The sequence below is a fragment of the Rhinoraja longicauda genome, chromosome 15 (assembly GCF_053455715.1).
Source record: "Rhinoraja longicauda isolate Sanriku21f chromosome 15, sRhiLon1.1, whole genome shotgun sequence".
NCBI classification, from domain to species: Eukaryota; Metazoa; Chordata; class Chondrichthyes; order Rajiformes; family Arhynchobatidae; genus Rhinoraja; species Rhinoraja longicauda.
In genome coordinates, this window is record NC_135967.1 from 48,900,990 (window position 1) to 48,924,287 (window position 23,298).

The 23,298-nt window shown below is 53.8% G+C and overlaps 1 protein-coding gene across 1 annotated transcript in view; it reads left to right on the top strand.

The window, feature by feature from the left end:
* The window catches only part of LOC144600300 (uncharacterized), a 29,109-nt gene extending 14,441 nt beyond the window's left edge, over positions 1-14,668 (top strand). The window contains exons 7-13 of the mRNA XM_078411867.1: positions 74-188; positions 5,925-6,072; positions 8,585-8,680; positions 8,777-8,943; positions 10,527-10,595; positions 11,879-11,933; positions 13,669-14,668. Of these exons, the coding sequence (XP_078267993.1) occupies positions 74-188; positions 5,925-6,072; positions 8,585-8,680; positions 8,777-8,943; positions 10,527-10,595; positions 11,879-11,933; positions 13,669-14,388 (1,370 nt within the window). The 3' untranslated portion in view covers positions 14,389-14,668. The remainder of the gene's footprint in view (positions 1-73; positions 189-5,924; positions 6,073-8,584; positions 8,681-8,776; positions 8,944-10,526; positions 10,596-11,878; positions 11,934-13,668) is intronic.
* Positions 14,669-23,298: the final 8,630 nt, after the last annotated feature.

Here is a 23,298-nt window from a genome sequence, read left to right on the forward strand (position 1 = left end):
TAACTCCTGTTTCTCTGTTTTGTTTCCATTCCCAATAACTTTGTGTTTGAATACTCACCTCCATCTCCCCAAGCTGAGATGGGTAACTTTGATGAGGATTTGGACCAAATGCATTTACGATCCAAGATATACTTCCCAACCCAGGAACGACTGAGCCACAAGATCATGAAGTTTCACCAGAAGCTCGTGTAAGTGTCAAAGTGATCAGCAAAGCAGTTATGGAAACCATCGTGGAGTGGTCTCCCCTGATTTGGTTTGCTTAGCACACTTGCCTTTGAGTTTGAATCCTGTACCAGGGACTTACAATCAGAATACAGCACAGAAACAGGCCGCTCGGCCCAAGCTGACCAACATGCCCCATCTACACCAGACACTAGGGCTGCCCCATCTACACCAGACACTAGGGCTGCCCCATCTACACCAGACACTAGGGCTGCCCCATCTACACCAGACACTAGGGCTGCCCCATCTACACCAGACACCAGGGCTGCCCCATCTACACCACACACTAGGGCTGCCCCATCTACACCAGACACTAGGGCTGCCCCATCTACACCACACACTAGGGCTGCCCCATCTACACCAGACACTAGGGCTGCCCCATCTACACCAGACACTAGGGCTGCCCCATCTACATCAGACTAGGGCTGCCCCATCTACACCAGACACTAGGGCTGCCCCATCTACACCACACACTAGGGCTGCCCCATCTACACCACACACTAGGGCTGCCCCATCTACATCAGACTAGGGCTGCCCCATCTACACCACACACTGGGGCTGCCCCATCTACACCAGACACTAGGGCTGCCCCATCTACACCAGACTAGGGCTGCCCCATCTACACCAGACACTAGGGCTGCCCCATCTACATCAGACTAGGGCTGCCCCATCTACACCAGACACTAGAGCTGCCCCATCTACACTACGGCTGCCCCATCTACACCAGACACTAGGGCTGCCCCATCTACATCAGACTAGGGCTGCCCCATCTACACCAGACACTAGGGCTGCCCCATCTACACTGGGGCTGCCCCATCTACACCAGACTAGGGCTGCCCCATCTACATCAGACACTAGGGCTGCCCCATCTACACCAGACACTAGGGCTGCCCCATCTACACCAGACACTAGGGCTGCCCCATCTACACCAGACTAGGGCTGCCCCATCTACACCACACACTAGGGTTGCCCCATCTACACCAGACACTAGGGCTGCCCCATCTACACCACACACTAGGGCTGCCCCATCTACACCACACACTAGGGCTGCCCCATCTACACCACACACTAGGGCTGCCCCATCTACATCAGACTAGGGCTGCCCCATCTACACCACACACTGGGGCTGCCCCATCTACACCAGGGCTGCCCCATCTACACCAGACACTAGGGCTGCCCCATCTACACCAGACACTAGGGCTGCCCCATCTACACCAGACTAGGGCTGCCCCATCTACACCAGACACTAGGGCTGCCCCATCTACACCAGACACTAGGGCTGCCCCATCTACACCACACACTAGGGCTGCCCCATCTATACCAGACTAGGGCTGCCCCATCTACACCAGACTAGGGCTGCCCCATCTACACCACACACTAGGGTTGCCCCATCTACACCAGACACTAGGGCTGCCCCATCTACACTGGGGCTGCCCCATCTACACCACACACTAGGGCTGCCCCATCTACACCACACACTAGGGTTGCCCCATCTACACCACACACTGGGGCTGCCCCATCTACACTGGGGCTGCCCCATCTACACCACACACTAGGGCTGCCCCATCTACACCAGACACTAGGGTGCCCCATCTACACTGGGGCTGCCCCAACTACACTGGGGCTGCCCCATCTACACCACACACTGGGGCTGCCCCATCTACACTGGGGCTGCCCCATCTACACCAGACACTAGGGTGCCCCATCTACACTGGGGCTGCCCCATCTACACTGGGGCTGCCCCATCTACACTGGGGCTGCCCCATCTACACCACACACTAGGGTTGCCAACCAGCCGGGACAACCCGTATTTTGGGCTAAATTTGTTTGTCCCGTAGGGGACCGCCCTTGTCCCGTATTAGACCCGGGGGGCGCTGTAGGCCTGGACACTGTAGGCCTGGACAGTGTAGGCTAACGGAGTGTGTTCGGGGAGCGGGGCCGAGTGTCTTCGCTTAACGGAGGTTGCGTAGCAACCCGTCTCCCGGCCCGGGCGGCCGCCATTGGTGGAGCGGGAGCACGTGGCCGCTGGCTGGGTGGGGTCACGTGGGGCGCGGGGCGGTGACGTCACCTTTTGTCCCTTGTTTGGGAGTTGGGAAGTTGGCAACCCTACGAGACACATCTGCCTGCACACCTGTCCTCTCTTAAAGGTTTTTCCGGTTTGTTACTACCTGCCTTAACTATGTCCTTTGGCAGCTTGTTCCATACACTTACCACATTTTGTGTAAAAAATGTTGCTCCTCAAGTTCCTATTAAATCTTTCCTCCCTCACCTGAAACCTATGGAACCGGTTCTCTGTAACTTGGGCACAGATAAGATGGGTGTTGCCATTGTTGGTGGAGAACAGCAGAGCTGCAGAGTTCAGGGTGTGAGCTTTGGAATGTTTCTCTGATGGTTACCATAGATCCCACAAATCACCACCGTAAAGGCCCAGGGAAAATCTCACTGATGTTCCCACAATACTGGCCCCTCAGTAACATCCCTGCCTAGTTGGACCAACAGCTGTTCAGTCTCATTGCTTGTCGGGTGCTCTTGTGTGGAAACTAGATTTTGCGTATCACATTGAAGCTTGAATGTCTGGAGTAGAAACATAGTTAAATAGAAAATAGGTGCAGGAGGAGGCCATTTGGCCCTTCGAACCAGCACCGCCATTCATTGTGATCATGGCTGATCATCCACAATCAGTAACCTGTGCCTGCCTTCTCCCCATATCCCTTGATTCCGCTAGCCCCTAGAGCTCTATCTAACTCTCTTTTAAATCCATCCAGTGAACTGGCCTCCACTGCCCTCTGTGGCAGAGAATTCCGCAGATTCACAACTCTCTGGGTGAAAAAGTTTCTTCGCACCTCAGTTTTAAATTGCCTCCCCTTTATTCTTCGACTGTGGCCCCTGGTTCTGGACTCCCCCAACATCAGGAACATTTTTCCTGCATCTAGCTTGTCCAGACCCTTCACAACTCTACACGTCTCTACAAGATCCCTCTCTTATCCTTACAAACTCCAGTGAATGCAAGCCCAGTCTTTCCAATCTTTCCTCATATGACAGTCCCGCCATCCCGGGGATTAACCTCGTCATGGTGGGCAAATGTCAGCAGCCAACAAGTAATCCTTGCGTGGTTGACAGCAACTTTTGGATTGCCTCTCAAGAATGCAGCACAGCATGTCAACACATCCATGCAGCCCACAGCATGTCAACACAGCCATGCAGCCCATCAAATCCATACTAGCACTGTGCAAGAGTAATCCAGCCAGGACCATTCTTCTAAACTCTGCAAGTTTCTTGCTTTCCGATACTTACCCAGCTCCAGTTGGAATATTCCGATGTTCCCTCAGCAGTAGATCCTGCCCTCTCTCAGGATAACTCATCCTTCCTGATAGCCTGGGCTGGCCCGTTGTGCTGATATTCAATTCTTTGCGGAGTTCAGTGGAGAAGCACTGTTTCAAAGTCTCACCACCCACTATGGTGAAGAGTCTCACCATCTGGTTAGGTGAAGAGTCTACCTGATTCGGTGATGCAGTGGGTAAAACTGCTGCTTCCTAGTCCCAAAGAACCAGGTTCAATCCTCACCTCTGGTGCTGTTCTGGAGTTTGCACGTAACTGCATGGGTCTCCTCTGTGTACTCAGGTGTTGCACCACATGCCAAAGACGTGTGGGTCGCTTGGTTAATTGTCCGGTGTAAATTGGCCCTTGTAGGTTGGTGAGGTAAAATCAGGGTGCAGGTGATGGGAAAGTAGGGTTGGTGTGAGTGAGTGATTGATGATTAGCATGGACTTAGCTTTTCCTGTATGTCTCAGTTTCTACAATGCTAGAGATGACAACTGAAACATCCTCCCATTCATTGCATTGGAGGGCTCTGATTAACCTTCGAAGGTAGACACCAAATGCTGGAGTAACTCAATGGGTCAGGCAGCATTTTGTGTTTACCTTCGATTTAAACCAGCATCAGCAGGTTTTTTTCCTACACTGATTTACCTTATTTGTTTGAGTTTATTTAAATATTTTAGATGGCGTAACTTTTAAATTTTTGCTTTTGTTTTATAATAGATCCAAGCCTTTCCTTACGACCCAGTCTCTCCTTGCCAATCTAGTTCAGGGAACGTTCCCGTGAATCTTGTCAGTATCCTCCCCAGCTCAAACACATCCCTCGTATCGCACCAGCAACCAAAGCCGAACACAAGTTCTCCAAGTGTGGTCTCACCAACAATTTATGCAAGTGTAACATAACGTTCAAACTCTTATACTCAATGGCTCAGCCAATGTAGGCAAGCGTACCACACACCTTCCTCACCACCCTGTCTACCTGTGTCGCCACTTTCAGGGGACTATGGGACAAAGCTACTTCTTTTCTCACACATGCAACTGCAAAGTGAAACTCTTTTTATATACACCCATCAGCGAAAACATTATTTATTTCACAAAATGCTGGAGTAACTCAGCAGGTCAGGCAGCATCTGTGGAGAGAAGGAATGGGTGACGTTTCGGGTCGAGACCCTCCTTCAGACTGATGTCAGGGGGGCGGGACCATGGAAGGATATAGGTGGAGACAGGAAGATAGAGGGAGAACTGGGAAGGGGAGGGGAAGAGAGGGACAGAGGAACTATCTAGAGTTAGAGAAGTCAATGTTCATACCGCTGGGCTGCAAGCTGCCCAGGCGAAATATGAGGTGCCGTTCCTCCAATTTCCGGTGGGCCTCACTATGGCACTGGAGGAGGCCCATGACAGAAAGGTCAGACTGGGAGTGGGAGGGGGAGTTGAAGTGCTCAGCCACCGGGAGATCAGGTTGGTTAAGGCGGACTGAGCGAAGGTGTTGAGCGAAACGATCGCCGAGCCTGCGTTTGGTTTCACCGATGTAAAGAAGTTGACATCAAAAACATTATGACCTGATGAGCCAAAACATTATGCCCACCTGCCTAATATGCTGTTGGTCCTCCGTGTGCAGCCCCCTACGCAGCAGGGTGCGATGCACTGTGTATTGTGACACATTCCTCCCGTGACCACCATTAACATTTCCTGTGACTTGTGCCACAGTCGACCTTCTGTCGGTTCGGACCAGACGGGATAGCCTTCGTTGCCCTCGCGCATCGATGAGCCTCGGGCGCCCAACACCCTGCCTGTCGCCGGTTTGTGGTTTGTCCCTCCTCCGACCACTGTCGGTCGGTACTCACCACTGCTGACCGGGAGCACCCCACAAGCCTTGCCGTTTCACAGATGCTCTGACCCAGTCGTCTGGCCATAACAATTTGGCCCTTGTCAAAGTCGCTCAGGTCTTTACTCCTGCCCATTTCTCCTGCATCCAACGCGTCAACTTCAAGAACTGACTGTTCACTTGCTGCCTAATATATCCCACCCCTTGACAGGTGCCATTGTAACAAGATAATCAATGTTATTCACTTCGTCTGTCAGTGGTCATAATGTTTTGGCTGATCGGTGTACTGTGGCACAAGTCACAGAAAATGTTAATGGTGGTGACGGGAGGAATGTGTCACAAGACACAGTGCATTGCACCCTGCTGCGTATGGGGCTGCACACGGAGGACCAACAGCATATTAGGCAGGTGGGCATAATGTTTTGGCTCATCAGGTCGTAATGTTTTGGCTGATGGGTGTATTTGGTTGGATATTCCATTCATGATGAGACCTGACAACTGGCAGGATTGTGGATGATTTTGGTAGGAATCAGTGAGTGATGATTCTGTCTTGACACAGCGGGCTGACCTCAGCTGAGTGTGACTGCCGTCTCCTGGAAACGGCTCGCAAGCTGGACATGTACGGCATCAGGCTGCACCCGGCCAATGATGGAGAGGGAACGCTGATCAACCTGGCCGTCTCCCACATGGGCATCTTGGTCTTCCAGGTGCGTCAGAACCTGCTCACTGTTGCAGCTTCAGCTGTGTTATTGTCACGGGCACCGAAATACAGTGAAACTGCAGATGCTGGTTAAAATCGAAAGGTAGATACAAGATGCCGGAGTAACTCAGTGGGTCAGGCAGCATCTCTGGAGAGAAGGAATGGGTGAGGCACAAAATGTCACCAGAGGTTCTCTCCAGAGATGCTGCCTGACCCGCTGAGTTACTCCAGCATCCTGTGACAAGTTTTGCTTTGCATGCTATCCAAGAAAATACCATTAGAACATTTAGGAATGGTGGCAAATTTACAGGAAGAAAAAAAGATGTAAAATAATGTGTTTGTGTCAGATGATCGTGGATCCTCCTCTGGGAAGAGGATCAAAGAGTCTCCGGTGGCCAAGGATCTTACCAGCGCCGACTTAGGACTTGGGAAGAGTGATCATAGCCGCTGTTCAGACCCACTGGTCGGTGCATGGTAAAACTATCAGGCAGGCTGTTGTCTCAGGCCTGTAGGGTGCCCGCTTCAATCCCAAGCTCAGGGCCTGTCTGTGCACCCAGTACACTCTTTCTCCAGGTGACCACGTGGGTTTTCTCTGGGTGCTCTGCTTTCTTTCCACATCCCCCTGGTGGGTGAAATGACCGCAGTAACTTGTTCCTTTGTGTTGATTACTGGCATAAAATCAGGGGTTTGATGAGGGGGAGAATATGTTGTCGGGGTACAGGGTATACGTAGGGTTGCCAACTGTCCCGTGTTAGCCGAGACATCCCGTATTTTGGGCTAAATTGGTTTGTCGCGTACGGGTCCGCCCTTGTCCCATATTAGGCCCGGGGGACGCTGTAGGCCCGGACGCTGTAGGCCTGGACGCTGTAGGCCCGGAGGCTGTAGGCCTGGACGGCGTAGCCCCGGACGGCGTAGGCCCGGACAGTCTAGGCTCGGAGACCCGGGCGCCGCCTAACGGAGGTTGTGTAGCAACCCGCCTCCCGGCCCGGGCGGCCGCCATTGGTGGAGCGGGAGCACGTGGCCGCTGGCTGGGTGAGGTCACGTGGGGCGGTGACATCACTTTGTCCCTTATTTGGGAGTGAGGAAGTTGGCAACCGCTAGGTATACTCCGCTTCCCCAGATGTCTAAGGGAATTTGGTGTGCATCCAATGACTCTTACCTATTCCCAGATGCACCATATAAACATCCTACCCCAGCTCAACACAGCTCAGTATAGCAACTGCTGTGCCCAAGAGATGAAGAAATTGCAGAGTTGTGGACACCGCCCAGTCCATCGCACAAACCAGACTCATCCCATCAAATCCATCCACATCACGCTGCAGTGGGAAGACAGCCAACCTAATCAAAGATCACTCACACACCTGTCGTACCGTCATGCCATCTTCTCCCATCAGGCAGGAACTACAGAAACTTGGAAGCACGTACCACCAGATTCAAGAACAGCTTCTTCCGCACCGTTACTGTCTGCCTCCACTACTGCCTCACTCCACATACCTGTTGCCCGCTGCATGAAACACTAGCCCTTCAGTTCTTGTCAAATCTTTCCTCACTCAGCTTCAATCCTCTTCCCTGGGAAAAAGAACATGGGAATTCAGCATATTTAGTTTTAGTTTAGTGTAGAGATACAGTGTGGAAACAGGCCCTTCGGCCCACCGGGCCCGCACCGACCAGCAATCCCCACACATTAACACCACCCTACACACACTAGGGACATTTTTTACATTTACCAAGCCAATTAACCTATAAACCTGTAGGTCTTTGGAGTTTGGGAGGAAACCAGAGCACCTGGAGAAAACCCACGCAGGTCGCGGGGAGATTGGAGGTTTAGAGATCTTATGGAGGTGCAGCAGTAGAGTTGCTGCCTTACAGCGAATGCAGCGCCAGAGATCCGTGTTCCATCCCGACTACGGGACTACGGGATAGAACCCGGGTGTCCCGCACTTCATTCGCTGTAAGGCAGCAACTCTACCGTGACCGCCCATGACTTTATACACTGCCACAACATCACTCCTGACCTCCAGCACTCCAAAGAATGAAGTACAACCCCATACTCAGCTGCCCCCCACAAATCATTCCCTCTTGTCCTGGCAACATCCTCGTGAATCTTCTCTGCAGCGCTCTCTCCAGTCGTGACAATTCTGCTTGAGATCTCCCTCTTTGATCGAGGGTTCAGTCCATGGTTGTTCCTTGCCCTTGTGCACATGAATCGCTGAGACTGATGGTGCCTCCTGTTGAGGACGTTGAATCGACGCTTAACTTGTTCAGTCAGAGAGTTGTGAATCTGTGGAATTCTCTGCCTCAGAAGGCACTGGAGGCCAATTCTCTGGATGCTTTCAAGAGTGAGCTAGATAGAGCTCTTAAGGATAGCGGAGTCAGGGGGTATGGGGAGAAGGCAGGAACGGGGTACTGATTGAGAATGATCAGCCATAATCACATTGATTGGCGGGGCTCGCTCGAAGGGCCGAATGGCCTCCTCCTGCACCTATTGTCTATTGTCTATAAACCTCCTCTCATTGCAGGGCAAAATTAAGATCAATACCTTCAACTGGGCCAAGATACGCAAGCTGAACTTTAAAAAGAAGTATTTCCTGATCAAACTGCATTCCGACATCTTTGTAAGTTGTTTTTTAAGCTTTCCCAAACAGTTGAAGATTTAATGCTGTGGTCACACATTATCCAATAACACTCCCGCCCAACTTTGAACCTCACAGACTTCCTCCCGCAAGGACTCCTTGGAATTCCTCATGGAAAACCGCGACACGTGCAAACACTTCTGGAAGACGTGTGTTGAGTATCATGCTTTCTTTCGGTTGCCGGAGGAGCCCAGATCAAAAGCCAAGCCCTTGCTGAACAGCAGAGGATCCTGCTTCCGTTACAGGTCACACCTCTCAGGATACTTGCTCGCACTCTGTTAGTTCACGGGAGCAGATTCAAGTAACTGGGTAACTTTAAGTTCACAGTTGCAGCCCCCAGATCGCTCGTCCTGCCCATCGTAGAAGGGTTGATGGCCGATCGTTCAGTTTATTGTCATGTGTACCCAAGTACAGTGGAAAGCCCTTTGTTGAATGCTAACCAGTCAGTGGGAAGACAGCACTTCAACTCCCCCTCCCATTCCCAATCTTAACTTTCCTGTCCTGGGCCTCCTCCATTGTCAAAGTGAGGCCCAGCGCAAATTGGAGGAACAGCACCTCATATTTCGTTTGGGTAGTTTACACCCCAACGGTTTGAACATTGACATCTCCCACTTCAGGTAGTCCCTCCTTCCCCCCTCTATCCCCTCCCAGTTCTCCCACTAGTCTTCCTGTCTCCGACTACATCCCATCTTTGTCCCACCCCCTCCCCTGACATCAGTCTGAGGAAGGGTCTCGACCCAAAATGTCGTCTGTCCCCTTCCCGTCCTCAGACGCTGAATTAGCCCAGCAGAAGTTTCCAGCATCGGCAGTTGCTGCTAGCACAGGAGTACAGTCCGGCACGGTGTGGACAGAGTGCTGAGCATTGGGCATCTCTTTTTACAAGTGAGGCATAAGCCCCTCTCAGGGTCCAGGTGATTCCACTTGAATCTGGAGGAAGGAACTGGACACAACAAGCTGGAGTAACTCAGCGGGTCAGACAGCAGCTCTGGACATTCCAGTTGTTTTGCGTCTATCTTTGATTCCACTTGAAGCAACACATGGCCGTCCTTCCAGCTTCACCAGACAAAATCTTCCTTTTGACCATCAGCAGTGATAGAAATCACCCGCTCAATGCCACGCTCGTGCTGGGACATTTGCTGTGCATGGATTTGCATTTGGGCCGTCCTTGCTATTGAGGCAGTGCAGTGTAGGTTCACCAGGTTAATCCCCGGGATGGCTGGACTGTCATATGAGGAAAGATTGGAAAGACTGGGCTTGTATTCACTGGAGTTTAGAAGGATGAGAGGGGATCTTATGGAGGCATATAAAATTATAAAAAGACTGGACAAGCCAGATGCAGGAAAAATGTTTCCAATGTTGGGGGAGTCCAGAACCAGGAGCCACAGTCAAAGAATAAAAGGGAGGCCATTTAAAACTGAGGTGAGAATAAACTTTTTCACCCAGAGAGTTGTGAATTTGTGGAATTCTCTGCCACAGATGGCAATGCTGGCCAATTCACTGGATGGATTTAAAAGAGTTAGATAGAGCTCTAGGGGCTAGCAGAATCAAGGGATATGGGGAGAAGGCAGACACGGGTTACTGATTGTGGATGATCAACCATGATCACAATGAATGGCGGTGCTGGCTCGAAGGCCAAATGGCCTCCTCTGCACCTATTGTCTATGTTTCTATGACATGCTGAGGCCACGAGGTGCTACATTTAGAAACATAGAAAATAGGTGCAGGAGTAGGCCATTCGGCCCTTTGAGCCAGCACTGACATTCAATATGATCATGGCTGATCATCCGTTTCTGCAACTTATCTTTAGTACTTTTCCTTCCTGTTTCAGTGGACGGACTCAGAAGCAACTGGTGGAGTACATGAGCAAAGGAGATTTCAAGAAGGCCGTCTTCGAAAGGTGACATTCAACAAACTCCCTGCCGGAGAAACCCAACCACATTTAGACGTCGCCATTTTCTTTCTCTTGCGCAGAATCAGAGAGAGATGGCCAAGTGCCAGCATTTGGTCTCCACGTCACCTCCCTGCCTTTTATACCAGGAGATGTGGTGGCACAGTTGGGTTGCCAACTGTCCCGTACAGGACCGCCCTTGCCCCATATTAGGCCCGGGTGGGGGGGGTGCTGTGGGCCCGGACGCTGAAGGCCAAGACACTGTAGGTCCCGACAGTTTAGGTCACGACACTCTAGGTTTCCGACTCCGGACAGTGTAGGTCCCGAGGCCCGGGCGCCGCCTGACGGAGGTTGCGTAGCATCCCGCCTCCTGGCCCGTGCGGCCGCCATTGGTGGAGCGGGAGCACGTGGCTACTGGCTGAGTGAGGTCACATGGGGCGCGGGGCGAACGTCTCCTTGCTCCACACACTCCAGTGCAGTCTGTTTCCACCACAACCTCCAGTGCAGTCTCAGGCTGTTCCACACTCCAGTGCAGTGCTAAGGCTTTCCACAACCTCCATTGCCATCCAGTGCAGTCCTGCACTCTCTAGTGCAGTCCTGTGCTATTCTGCATCCTCCAGTGCAGTCCTGCACTATTCTGCACTCTCCAGTGGTCATGCGCTATTCTGCACTCTCCAGTGCAGTCCTGCGCTTTTCTGCACTCTCCAGTGCAGTGCTATTCTGCACTCTCCAGTGCAGTCCTGTGCTATTCTGCACTCTCCAGTGGTCATGCGCTATTCTGCACTCTCCAGTGCAGTCCTGCACTATTCTGCACTCTCCAGAGCAGTCATGCGCCATTCCGCACTCTCCAGTGCAGTCCTGCGTTATTCTGCACCCTCCAGTGCAGTCCTGCGCTATTCTGCACCCTCCAGTGCAGTCCTATGCTAATCTACATTCTCCAGTGCAGTCCTGAATGGTGAGCCACACTTTCCAAGGTCACTCTTCCCGATGAGCAGTTGAACCACATGTTCCACGGCACAAACTCGAAGCAGAACAGCGCTGATGTTTGAGGAACATAAATCATTCTTCGAAGATAGACACAAAATGCTGGAGTAACTCAGCGGGTCAGGCAGCATCTCTGGAGAGAAGGAATGGGTGACGTTTCAGGTCGAGACCCATTCCTTCTCTCCAGAGATGCTGCCTGTCCCGCTGAGTTACTCCAGCATTTTGTGTCTATCTTCGGTTTAAATCAGCACCTGCAGTTCCTTCCCACATAAATGATTCTTCCATCAAGTGGCTTGTTTTTTCTGCAGGAGGCCGTGTAACGTGTCGTTGGGGGAAGAGTCAGTTCCAGGAGAGCAGAGACAGGTCAGTGACAGGAACACTCCACCTCAGTCACAGCGTCTGTCAAACATAACGCCACCATCACCTCACAGCTACCTGCACCTGGTCCACGCCCCTCCACATTCATGTGGCGATCCAAAAGCCTCTTTAATTCAACTGTGGTATCTGCCTCCACCACCATTCCTGACATCACCTTCCAGGCACCACCACTCTACAGGTGCTCCTCAGCTTACGATCCGGGGTCACGTCCCAAGAAACCCATCGCAAACCGAAAATATGTAGACTAGATGGGCCGAATGGCCTAATTCTGCTACTATGATGACCATCGGCATGGTGGCGCAGCGGTAGAGTTGCTGCCTTACAGTGAATGCAGCGCCAGAGACTCAGGTTCGATCCTGACTTCGGGCGCCGTCTGTACGGAGTTTGTACGTTCTCCCCGTGACCTGCGTGGGTTTTCTCCGAGATCTTCGGTTTCCTCCCACACTCCAAAGACGTGCAGGTTTGTAGGTTAATTGGCTGGGCAAATGTAAACATTGGCCCTAGTGGGTGTAGGATATTGTTAATGTGCGGGGATCGCTGGGCGGCACGGACTCGGTGGGCCGAAGGGCCTGTTTCCGCGCTGTATCTCTAAATCTAAATCTAAAAAATCCACGAGGCTTGAACCACTCTCACTGAGGACACGAGGAACTGCAGGTGATGGTTTACAACAAACAGCGCGGAGTGCTGGAGTAACTGCACCACTCTGTGTCTTTCATTCATGGAAACAACCCCATGCAAAGTCGAAATGCATTCAGCACACGTGATCACGAGGCTGTAAGCGCGTGGAGGCTCGCTACGGGTCACTGCCATTTGTACCGTTGCAAAGTCGGAATATCGCAAGTCCAAGCTTCGTGAGGGGGGGGAGCGCCGGTATTGGACATTTCCACTCTGGGAAAGAGGTTCTGACCCAAAGACACGCGCGGTTGGCTGTAGGTTCACTGGCCTCTGTAGATTGACCCTGGCGTGCAGGGAGTAGATGAGGAAGTGAGGTAACATAGAACGAGTGTGATCGATGGTTGATGATCAGCATGGACTCCAGTTCAATGCCAACACTGTGGTGCAGCTGGTTGAGCCACTCCCTCACGGCGTTGGAGACCGTGTTCAATCGTGAACTCGGGTGCTGTCCTTGTGGACAATAGGTGCAGGAGGAGGCCATTCGAGCCCTTCGAGCCAGCACCGCCATTCACTGTGATCATGGCTGATCATTCACAATCAGTACCCCGTTCCTCCCTGTACCCCCTGACTCCGCTATCCTTCTCCCTGCATGTTCTCCCTGTGACTGCGTGGGTTTCCTCCGGGTGCTCCGGTTTCCTCGCACGTCCTAAAGACGCAGGGGGTTGTAGGTTGCCCCCAGTGTGTAGGGAGCGGATGGGGGGGGGGGGGAAAGTGGGTTAACGTAGAATTAGTGTGAACGGGTCGATTAGTGTGATGGTCGTCCTGTACTCGGTGGGCCGAAGGGCCTGTTTCCATGAATGAAAGACACAGAGTGGTGCAGTTACTCCAGCACTCTGCAGTTTGTGGTAAGCCATCGCCTGCGGTTCCTCGTGTCCTCAGTGAGAGTGGCTCAAGCCTCATGGATGCTCGTCATAGGAGCACAATTAGGCCACTCGGCCCATCGAGTCTACACCACCACTCAGTTATCCATCTCTGCCCCATAACCCCTGACACCCACACTGATCCTCCTGGTGTCTGTATTAAACTCTCGTCTTCCTCCTTCTAGCTCCGGGAGCCACTGGTCAGCGGGCGGCCGGAGGATCGGGGCCCGGGGCAGCCGCTGGTCAGCGGGCGGCCGGAGGATCGGGGCCCGGGGCAGCCGCTGGTCAGCGGGCGGCCGGAGGATTGGGGCCCGGGGCAGCCGCTGGTCAGCGGGCGCCAGTGGACGGAGGGGGCCGCGGTCACGGAGACAGTGCTGGAGGTGGCCGCTCCCTACGCGAGAGGCCGGGGCTGGGAGCTGGAGAAGCGTCCGGGGCCTGAGGCTGTTGCCGGGGCCGCGGGCCGGCGGAGCTCCCCCCTCACACCGGCCGCACGGCCGCCCGCCGGCGCCGGACTGCCCGCTCTCCCGCCACAAGCTCTCACCCCATGGCGGCCGTCCCGCCTGGCCCGGCCAATCAGCTTGCCACCCAATCACGGCCCGGGCCTCCGGCACGTGACGGGGGGCAGCCAATCGGACGACGGGGTCCTGCCACTCCGCCTGCGTCCTCCCATTGGCCGAGCCGCCGGCGGGCCGCCATTGGCCACCGAGTTGCCATGGGGCTGGCGGGCCAATGGGAGCGCGGTGGAGGCTAGGTGGGAGACGAGGGGCCGAATGGCCGAGCGGAGGGCGGCCAGCAGTGGCGGCACCGAGTCCAGCGACTCCGACTCGGAGATCATCAGCGCCTTCTTCCGCCCCTGGCTGGGCGGCGGCAGGCAGCGCCTCACCCTCTACACCGACTTCATCTAACCCCCAAACCTGGGCTCCTCACTTGAGGAAGGACATCCTTGCTATTGAGGGGTGCAGCGTGGGTTCACCAGGTTAATGCCCGGGGTGGCGGGACCGACACATGACCAGGGTCGCCAACTGTCCCGTATTAGCCGGGACATCCCGCATTTTGGGCTAAATTGGCTTGTCCCGTACGGGACCGTCCTTGTTCCATATTAGGCCCAGACACTGTAGGCCCGGACACTGTAGGCATGGACACTGTAGGCATGGACACTGTAGGCATGGACACTGTAGGCCCGGACACTGTAGGCCCGGACACTGTAGGCCCGGACACTGTAGGCATGGACACTGTAGGCATGGACACTGTAGGCATGGACACTGTAGGCCCGGATACTGTAGGCCCGGACACTGTAGGTCCGGACACTGTAGGCCCGGACACTGCAGGCCCGGACACTGCAGGCCCGGACACTGTAGGCCCGGACACTGTAGGCCCAGACACTGTAGGCATGGACACTGTAGGCCCGGACACTGTAGGCCCGGACACTGTAGGCATGGACACTGTAGGCCCGGACACTGTAGGCCCGGACACTGTAGGCCCGGACACTGTAGGTATGGACACTGTAGGCCCGGACACTGTAGGCCCGGACACTGTAGGCATGGACACTGTAGGCTCGGACACTGTAGGCCCGGACACTGTAGGCCCGGACACTGTAGGCCCGGACACTGTAGGCCCGGACACTGTAGGCCCGGACATTGTAGGCATGGACACTGTAGGCCCGGACACTGTAGGCCCGGACATTGTAGGCATAGACAATGTGGGCCCGGACACTGTAGCCTGGGGGCCGCTGTAATCCCGGACAGTGTAGGCCCAGAGGCCCGGGCGCCGCCTAACGGAGGTTGCGTAGCAACCCGCCTCCTGGCCCGGATGGCCGCCATTGGTGGAGCGGGAGCACATGGCCGCTGGCTGGGTGAGATCACGTGGGGCGCGGGGCGGTGACGTCAAACTTTGTCCCTTATTTGGGAATGAGGAAGTTGGCAACCCTACATATGATAGACAATAGACAATAGGTGGAGGAGGAGGCCATTTGGTTCTTCGAGCCAGCACCACCATTCACTGTAATCATTGGCTGATCATTCTCAATCGGTACTCTGTTCCTGCCTTCTCCCCATACCCCTTGATTCCACTATCTTTAAGAGCTCTATCTAAAGATCCAGAGACTTGGCCTCCACTGCCTTCTGAGGCAGAGAATTCCACAAATTCACAACTCTCTGGGTGAAAAGGTTTTTCCTTATCTCAGTTCTAAATGGCCTACCCCTTATTCTTAAACTGTGGCCCCTGGTTCTGGACTCCCCCAACATCGGGAAGATGTTTCCTGCCTCCAGCACGTCCAATCCCTTAATAATCTTATATATTTCAATAAGATCCCCTCTCATCCTTCTAAATTACAGTGAAATTACAGGAGCCGCTGTAGGCCTGGACACTGTAGGCCCAGACACTGTTGACCCGGACACTGCAAGCCCAGACACTGTGGGCCCGGACACTGTAGGCCCAGGGGCTGCTGTAGGCCTGGACACTGTAGGCCCAGACACTGTCGGCCCGGACACTGCAAGCCTGGACACTGTAGGCCCAGGGGCTGCTGTAGGCCTGGACACTGTAGGCCCAGACACTGTTGGCCCGGACACTGCAAGCCCGGACACAGTAGGCCCAGGGGCTGCAGTAGGCCCGGACACTGTAGGCCCAGACACTGCAAGCCCGGACACTGTAGGCCCGGAGGCCCGGGCGCCGCCTAACAGAGGTTGCGTAGCATCCCCCCCTACCGGCCCGGACGGCCGCCATTGGTGGAGCGGGAGTATGTGGCCACTGACTGCGTGAGGTTCACTAGGTTAATTCCCGGAATGGAGGTTCACTAGGTTAATTCCCGGAATGGCGGGACTGTCGTATGTTGAAAGGCTGGAGCGATTGGGCTTGTATACACTGGAATTTAGAAGGATGAGGGGGGATCTTATTGAAACATATAAGATAATTAGGGGATTGGACACATTAGAGGCAGGAAACATGTTCCCAATGTTGGGGGAGTCCAGAACAAGGGGCCACAGTTTAAGAATAAGGGGTAGGCCATTTAGAACGGAGATGAGGAAGAACTTTTTCAGTCAGAGAGTGGTGAAGGTGTGGAATTCTCTGCCTCAGAAGGCAGTGGAGGCCAGTTCGTTGGATGCTTTCAAGAGAGAGCTGGATAGAGCTCTTAAGGATAGCGGAGTGAGGGGGTATGGGGAGAAGGGAGGAACGGGGTACTGATTGAGAGTGATCAGCCATGATCGCATTGAATGGCGGTGCTGGCTCGAAGGGCTGAATGGCCTCCTCCTGCACCTATTGTAAAAGAAAAAAAAGAAAAAAAAAGGTCAGGTGGGGCGCGGGGCGGTGACGTCACCTTGTCCCGTATTTGGGAGTGAGGAAGTTGGCAACCCTCGCTTCAGACACTGAAGAGCTTCACCAGGCTGAGGTGGAACAAATGGTGTGTGTCTCCCTCTCTCACTGCGGCAAGGCAAACTATCTACTGTTGGACTGAAGTAGAATGTCTTAATAAACATGTCTGCACCACACATTGGAGTTATTCTCGCTGATTTATTTACATCAATAAAACTATAATGAAACTGAACCTAATCTCCTCCACTGCCAGAGTGAGGCCAGGCAAACACTGGACGACCAGCAGTTCATACTTTGTTTGGGTGGCTTACACCCAATGGCATGAACATTGAGTTCTTTAATTTGAAGTAACATTATCTTAAACTGCCCTCCTTGCCCCCTTTCTCCACCAGTCATTTGACCAGTTCCACAGTTCTCCACTTTGTTTCTCTTGGGATTACACCATCCCGAGCCAACAATGGGCCTACCAGGCACCACCATGCCCCAGATCATTTGCAGCAAGCCCTGATGGCTCCTGGATCTTTTCTCACCTCCAGCTCTTCACCCCCTCCTCACCCACACTTTGTCCGACCCAAAACGTCACCCGTCTATTTTTCTCCAGAGATGCTACCTAGGGTTGCAACCTCCTCACTCCCAAATACGGGGCAAGGTAACGTCACTGCCCCACACCCCATGGACACGTGGCCGCTGGCTGGGTGTGGTCACGTGGGGCGCGGGGCGGTGACGTCAACCTTTGTCCTGTATTTGGGAGTGAGGAAGTTGGCAACCCAACTAATATGCAACAAGGGCGGTCCCTTACGGGTCAAACCAATTTGGCCCAAAATACGGGATGTCCCGGCTAATACGGGACAGTTGGCAACCCTAATGCTACCTGACACTCTGAGTTACTCCAGCACTTTGTGTCCACCTTTGGTTTAAACCAGCGCCTGCAGTTCCTTGTCCCTACCTTCAACAAAGCCTGGCTTGCCATGTTCTGCACTTTAAAAAGGACACGCCAACACGAGTGGGATGCAGTTGCTGTGCATTCATTTATGATTCCCACCTGGGGCAATGGCCTGAGGTCCCACATCACCAGTTACTGCCCTGCAACCGCCAGGTTCTGGCACTGACTGACCCACACATCCCTAACCCCACCTCAGCAATGGAATGTTACAGACCCCCTCTCGCGCTGCAAGAGACGTGCTTTATTATTGTGTTTTGCACGGCTGTCTTATCACGAGTTTGTGCAATTTATGCATCATTTATATAATGTGTATTTTCATGCATAATTTATGTATCCGCATTTTTTGAATTTATATATATGTATGATTTATGTGCATGGATTTGTGTACGATTTGTATTAGTGTGTTTTCATAGTCTTTGTGCCTATGATGCTGCTGCAAGCAACATTCCCATGGTTCCTGTACCTCACCGTGACCATGAACTCTGTGTGTGTATGTGTGTGTGTGTGTGTGTGTGTGTCTGTGTGTGTATGTGTGTGTGTGTGTGTGTGTGTGTGTGTGTGTGTGTGTGTGTAAGATCACCCATCGTTGACCTGTGTAACGATACACAAGACCATTCGGCCCACTGCATCCACGTCAACTCCTATCAGCCTCATTCCATCTCCCCTTACCCAGGCGGTCACGGGCAGAACGTGACACACACACACACACACACACACACACACACACGCACACACACACACACAGCCGGAGGCCAGGGTTGAACCAGGGTCACTGAGGATGTAAAGATGGAACACGGTGCCGCAGCGGTAGAGTTGCCGCCTTACAGCGAATGCAGCGCCGGAGACCCGGGTTCCATCCCGACTACGGGTGCTGTCTGTACAGAGTTTGTACGTTCTCCCCGTGACAACAGACAATAGGTGCAGGAAGAGGCCATTTGGCCCTATGAGCCAGCACCGCCATTCAATGGCTGATCATTCACAATCAGTACCCCATTCCTGCCTTCTCCCCGTACCCCCTGACTCCGCTATACTTAAGACTGACCTGCGTGGGTTTTCTCCAAGATCTTCCCACACTCCAAAGACGTACAAGTTTGCAGGTTAACTGGCTTGGTAAATGTAAATTGTCCCTAGTGTGTGTAGGGTAGTGTTAGTGTGTGGGGATCGCTGGGCGGTGCGGACCCGGTGGGCCGAAGGGCCTGTTTGCGCGCTGTATCTCTAAACTAAACTAAACACGCTCCTCGTGAAGATTCTAGCTTGAGGTCACTTGGGCCAATGTTCAACATTGGGTTCTTGTCACACGTACAAAGTGTAAAGAGCTGGAGCGGGTCAGGCAGCATCTGTGGAGGGAATGGACAGGAAGGTTTTGGGTCAGGATCCCACACCACCCTGACCCACACACTCACTGACCCACACCACCCTGACCCACACCCCCCCCCAGACTCTCACTGACCCACACCACCCTGACCCACACTCTCACTGACCCACACCACCCTGGCCCACTATCACTGACCCACACCACCCTGACCCACACTCTCACTGACCCACACCACCCTGGCCCACTATCACTGACCCACACCACCCTGGCCCACTCTCACTGACCCACACCCCCCTGGCCACACTCTCACTGACCCACACCACCCTGGCCACACTCTCACTGACCCACACCACCCTGGCCACACTCTCACTGACCCACACCACCCTGGCCACACTCTCACTGACCCACACCCCCCTGGCCACACTCTCACTGACCCACACCACCCTGGCCACACTCTCACTGACCCACACCCCCCTGGCCACACTCTCACTGACCCCTGCCACCTGAAAACTCAGGAACAGCTTCCTTGCAGCCATTAGGTTATTAAACACGACAACCTCAAATAAGCTCTGAACTAGACCATTATTGCACTATTATTGTTTGTTTGTTTTTTATGTGTATGCAAGCATGCGTGTGTGTGTGTGTGTATGTTGTGTGTGCGTGTGTGTGTTTATGTGGGGTGTGTGTGTGTGGTGTGTGGTGTGTGTATGGGGTGTTTGTGGGGTGTGTGTATGTCGTGTGTGTATATGTTGGGTGTGTGGTGTGGGGTGTGTGTGGGGTGGGGTGTGTGTGGTGTGGGGTGTGTGTGGTGTGGGGGTGTGGGGTGTGTGTGGTGTGAGGGTGTGTGTGTGGTGTGGGTGTGTGGGGGTGTGTGTGGTGTGGGGGTGTGTGTGGGGTGGGGGTGTGTGTGGTGTGGGGGTGTGTGTGGTGTGGGGTGTGTGTGGTGTGGGGGTGTGTGTGGGGTGGGGGTGTGTGTGGTGTGGGGGTGTGTGTGGTGTGGGGTGTGTGTGGTGTGGGGTGTGTGTGGGGTGGGGGTGTGTGTGGTGTGGGGGTGTGTGTGGTGTGGGGGTGTGTGTGGTGTGGGGTGTGTGTGGGGTGGGGTGTGTGTGGGGTGGGGTGTGTGTGGTGTGGGGTGTGTGTGGGGTGTGTGTGTGTGGTGTGGGGGTGTGGTGTGGGGGTGTGTGTGTGGTGTGTGGGGTGGGGGTGTGTGTGGTGTGGGGGTGTGTGTGGTGTGGGGGTGTGTGTGTGTGGGTGTGGGGGTGTGTGTGGGTGTGTGTGGTGTGGGGGTGTGTGTGGTGTGGGGGTGTGTGTGTGTGGGTGTGAGGGTGTGTGTGGTGTGGGGGTGTGTGTGTGTGGTGTGGGGGTGTGTGTGGGTGTGTGTGGTGTGGGGGTGTGTGTGTGTGGTGTGAGGGTGTGTGTGGTTTGGGGTGTGTGTGGTGTGTGGTGTGGGGGTGTGTGTGTGGTGTGTGGTGTGGGGGTGTGTGTGGGTGGTGTGTGTGTGGGTGGTGTGTGTGTGGGGGTGTGTGTGGTGTGGTGTTGGGGTGTGTGTGGTGTGGGGTGTGTGTGGTGTGGGGGTGTGTGTGGTGTGGGGGTGTGTGTGTGGTGTGTGTGTGTGTGTGGTGTGAGGGTGTGTGGTGTGTGTGTGTGTGGGTGGTGTGGGGTGTGTGTGGTGTGGGGGTGTGTGTGTGGGTGGTGTGAGGGTGTGTGTGGTGTGGGGTGTGTGTGGTGTGGGGTGTGTGTGGTGTGGGGTGTGTGTGGTGTGGGGGTGTGTGTGTGGTGTGGGGGTGTGTGTGTGGTGTGGGGGTGTGTGTGTGGTGTGGGGGTGTGTGTGTGGTGTGGGGGTGTGTGTGTGGTGTGGGGGTGTGTGTGTGGTGTGGGGGTGTGTGTGTGGTGTGGGGGTGTGTGTGTGGTGTGGGGGTGTGTGTGTGGTGTGGGGGTGTGTGTGGTGTGGGGGTGTGTGTGGTGTGGGGGTGTGTGTGTGGTGTGGGGGTGTGTGGGGTGTGTGGGGGTGTGTGGGGTGTGTGGGGGTGTGTGTGGTGTGGGGTGTGTGTGGTGTGGGGTGTGTGTGGTGTGGGGTGTGTGTGGTGTGGGGTGTGTGTGGTGTGGGGTGTGTGTGGTGTGGGGGTGTGTGTGTGGTGTGGGGGTGTGTGGGGTGTGTGGGGTGTGTGTGGTGTGGGGTGTGTGTGGTGTGGGGTGTGTGTGGTGTGGGGTGTGTGTGGTGTGGGGTGTGTGTGGTGTGGGGTGTGTGTGGTGTGGGGGTGTGTGGGGGTGTGTGGGGTGTGTGGGGTGTGTGGGGTGTGTGGGGTGTGTGGGGTGTGTGTGGGGTGTGTGTGGTGTGTGGGGTGTGTGGGGTGTGTGGGGTGTGAGGGTGTGTGTGGGGTGTGGGTGTGTGTGGTGTGGGGGTGTGTGTGGTGTGGGTGTGTGTGTGTGTGGGGTGTGTGTGGTGTGGGTGTGTGTGGGTGTGTGTGTGTGTGTGGTGTGGGGGTGTGTGTGGTGTGGGGGTGTGTGTGTGGGTGTGTGTGTGTGGTGTGAGGGTGTGTGCGCGTGTATATATACACACACACTGAACATTTGTTCTCCTTTATTATATTGTTCACAGTGCACTATGTTGACGTATTTTGTTCTGCTGCTGCAAGTAAGCTTTTCTCTTTTCTCTCTGGGCCACTTGACAATAAACACTCCTGACTCCAGAGGATTACGGAGGCAACAAGGTGGATATAATGGGTTAATGATATTCACAATCACACTCATTACCACAGCAGTGTAAACAGAGTACCTCTGACGCACAGACTAACGACACACACACACAAGGTTCACGAACAACATGGAACGTAGAAACATAGACAACAGGTGCAGGAGGAGGCCATTCGGCCCTTCGAGCCTGTACGCACCGCCATTCATTGTGATCATGGCTGATCATCCACAATCAGTGACCCGTGCCTGCCTTCTCCCCATATCCCTTGATTCCACTAATAATAATAATAATAATAATATTCATTTATTGTCATTGCAACGAGTACAACAAAATTAAAAAATAGCCAATCCTGACGGTGCGTACAAACATATATGCAATAAATGCAAAAACAAATAAATACATAAATACAATTATATTAAGTACAAGATTTTTTAACGGTGTTGCCTAGTGCAAAGGTAGTGTTCAGTTCTCGTATGGCCCTGGGGTAAAAACTGTTCTTAAGTCTGTTTGTTCGGGATTTGATCGACCTGAAACGTCGACCAGAGGGCAGATGAACAAACAGACGGTGGCCGGGGTGGGATGGATCTTTTATTATTTTGCCTGCTCTACTGAGGCAGCGTAGTCTGAACAGGTGCTCCAGGGAGGGCAGTGAGCAGCCGATGATCTTCTGGGCCGTCGTGATGACCCTCTGAAGGGCCTTCCTGTCCTTTTCTGAGCAGCTGGCATACCATGTGGTTATACAGTATGCCAGCACACTCTCGATGGAGCAGCGATAGAAGGACAACATGAGCTTCTCCTGCAGGTTGGTTTTCCTGAGGATCCTCAGGAAGTGGAGTCTCTGCTGTGCCTTCTTTACTGTGGTGATGGTGTTGGTAGACCAGGTAAGATCCTCTGCGATGTGCGTACCCAGGAACCTGAAAGCTGGTACCCTTTCCACACAGACCCCATTGATGTAGAGTGGGTCGTAATCTCCACTGGTTTTTCTAAAGTCAATTATAAGTTCCTTTGTTTTGGAGGAGTTCAGGACCAGATTGTTCACTGAACACCATGCTGCCAGCCTTTGGATTTCATCCCTATAGGCTGTCTCATCTCCTCCTGAGATGAGTCCAACCACAGTCGTGTCATCCGCGAACTTGATGATGGTGTTGGTGGGGTGGGTGGGGGCGCAGTCGTGAGTGTAGAGGGAGTAAAGGATGGGGCTCAACACACAGCCCTGTGGTGAGCCGGTGCTCAGTGTAATGGTGGAGGAGAGGTGAGGGCCTATTTTGACGGTCTGGGGGCGGTTGGTCAGGAAGTCCTTGATCCATTGGCAGATGGTTTGGGAAAATCCAAGGTCGGAAAGTTTGGTGACCAGTCTGCTCGGGATGACCGTGTTAAAGGCAGAGCTGAAGTCGAGGAAGAGCATCCTCACATAGCTCCCCTGGTGTTCAAGGTGGGTCAGTGCAGTGTGAAGAGCAGTGTCGATGGCATCCCCTGTAGACCTATTTGCTCTGTAGGCAAACTGGTATGGGTCGAAGGTGGGTGGGAGGCTGGCTTTGATGTGCTGCAGGACC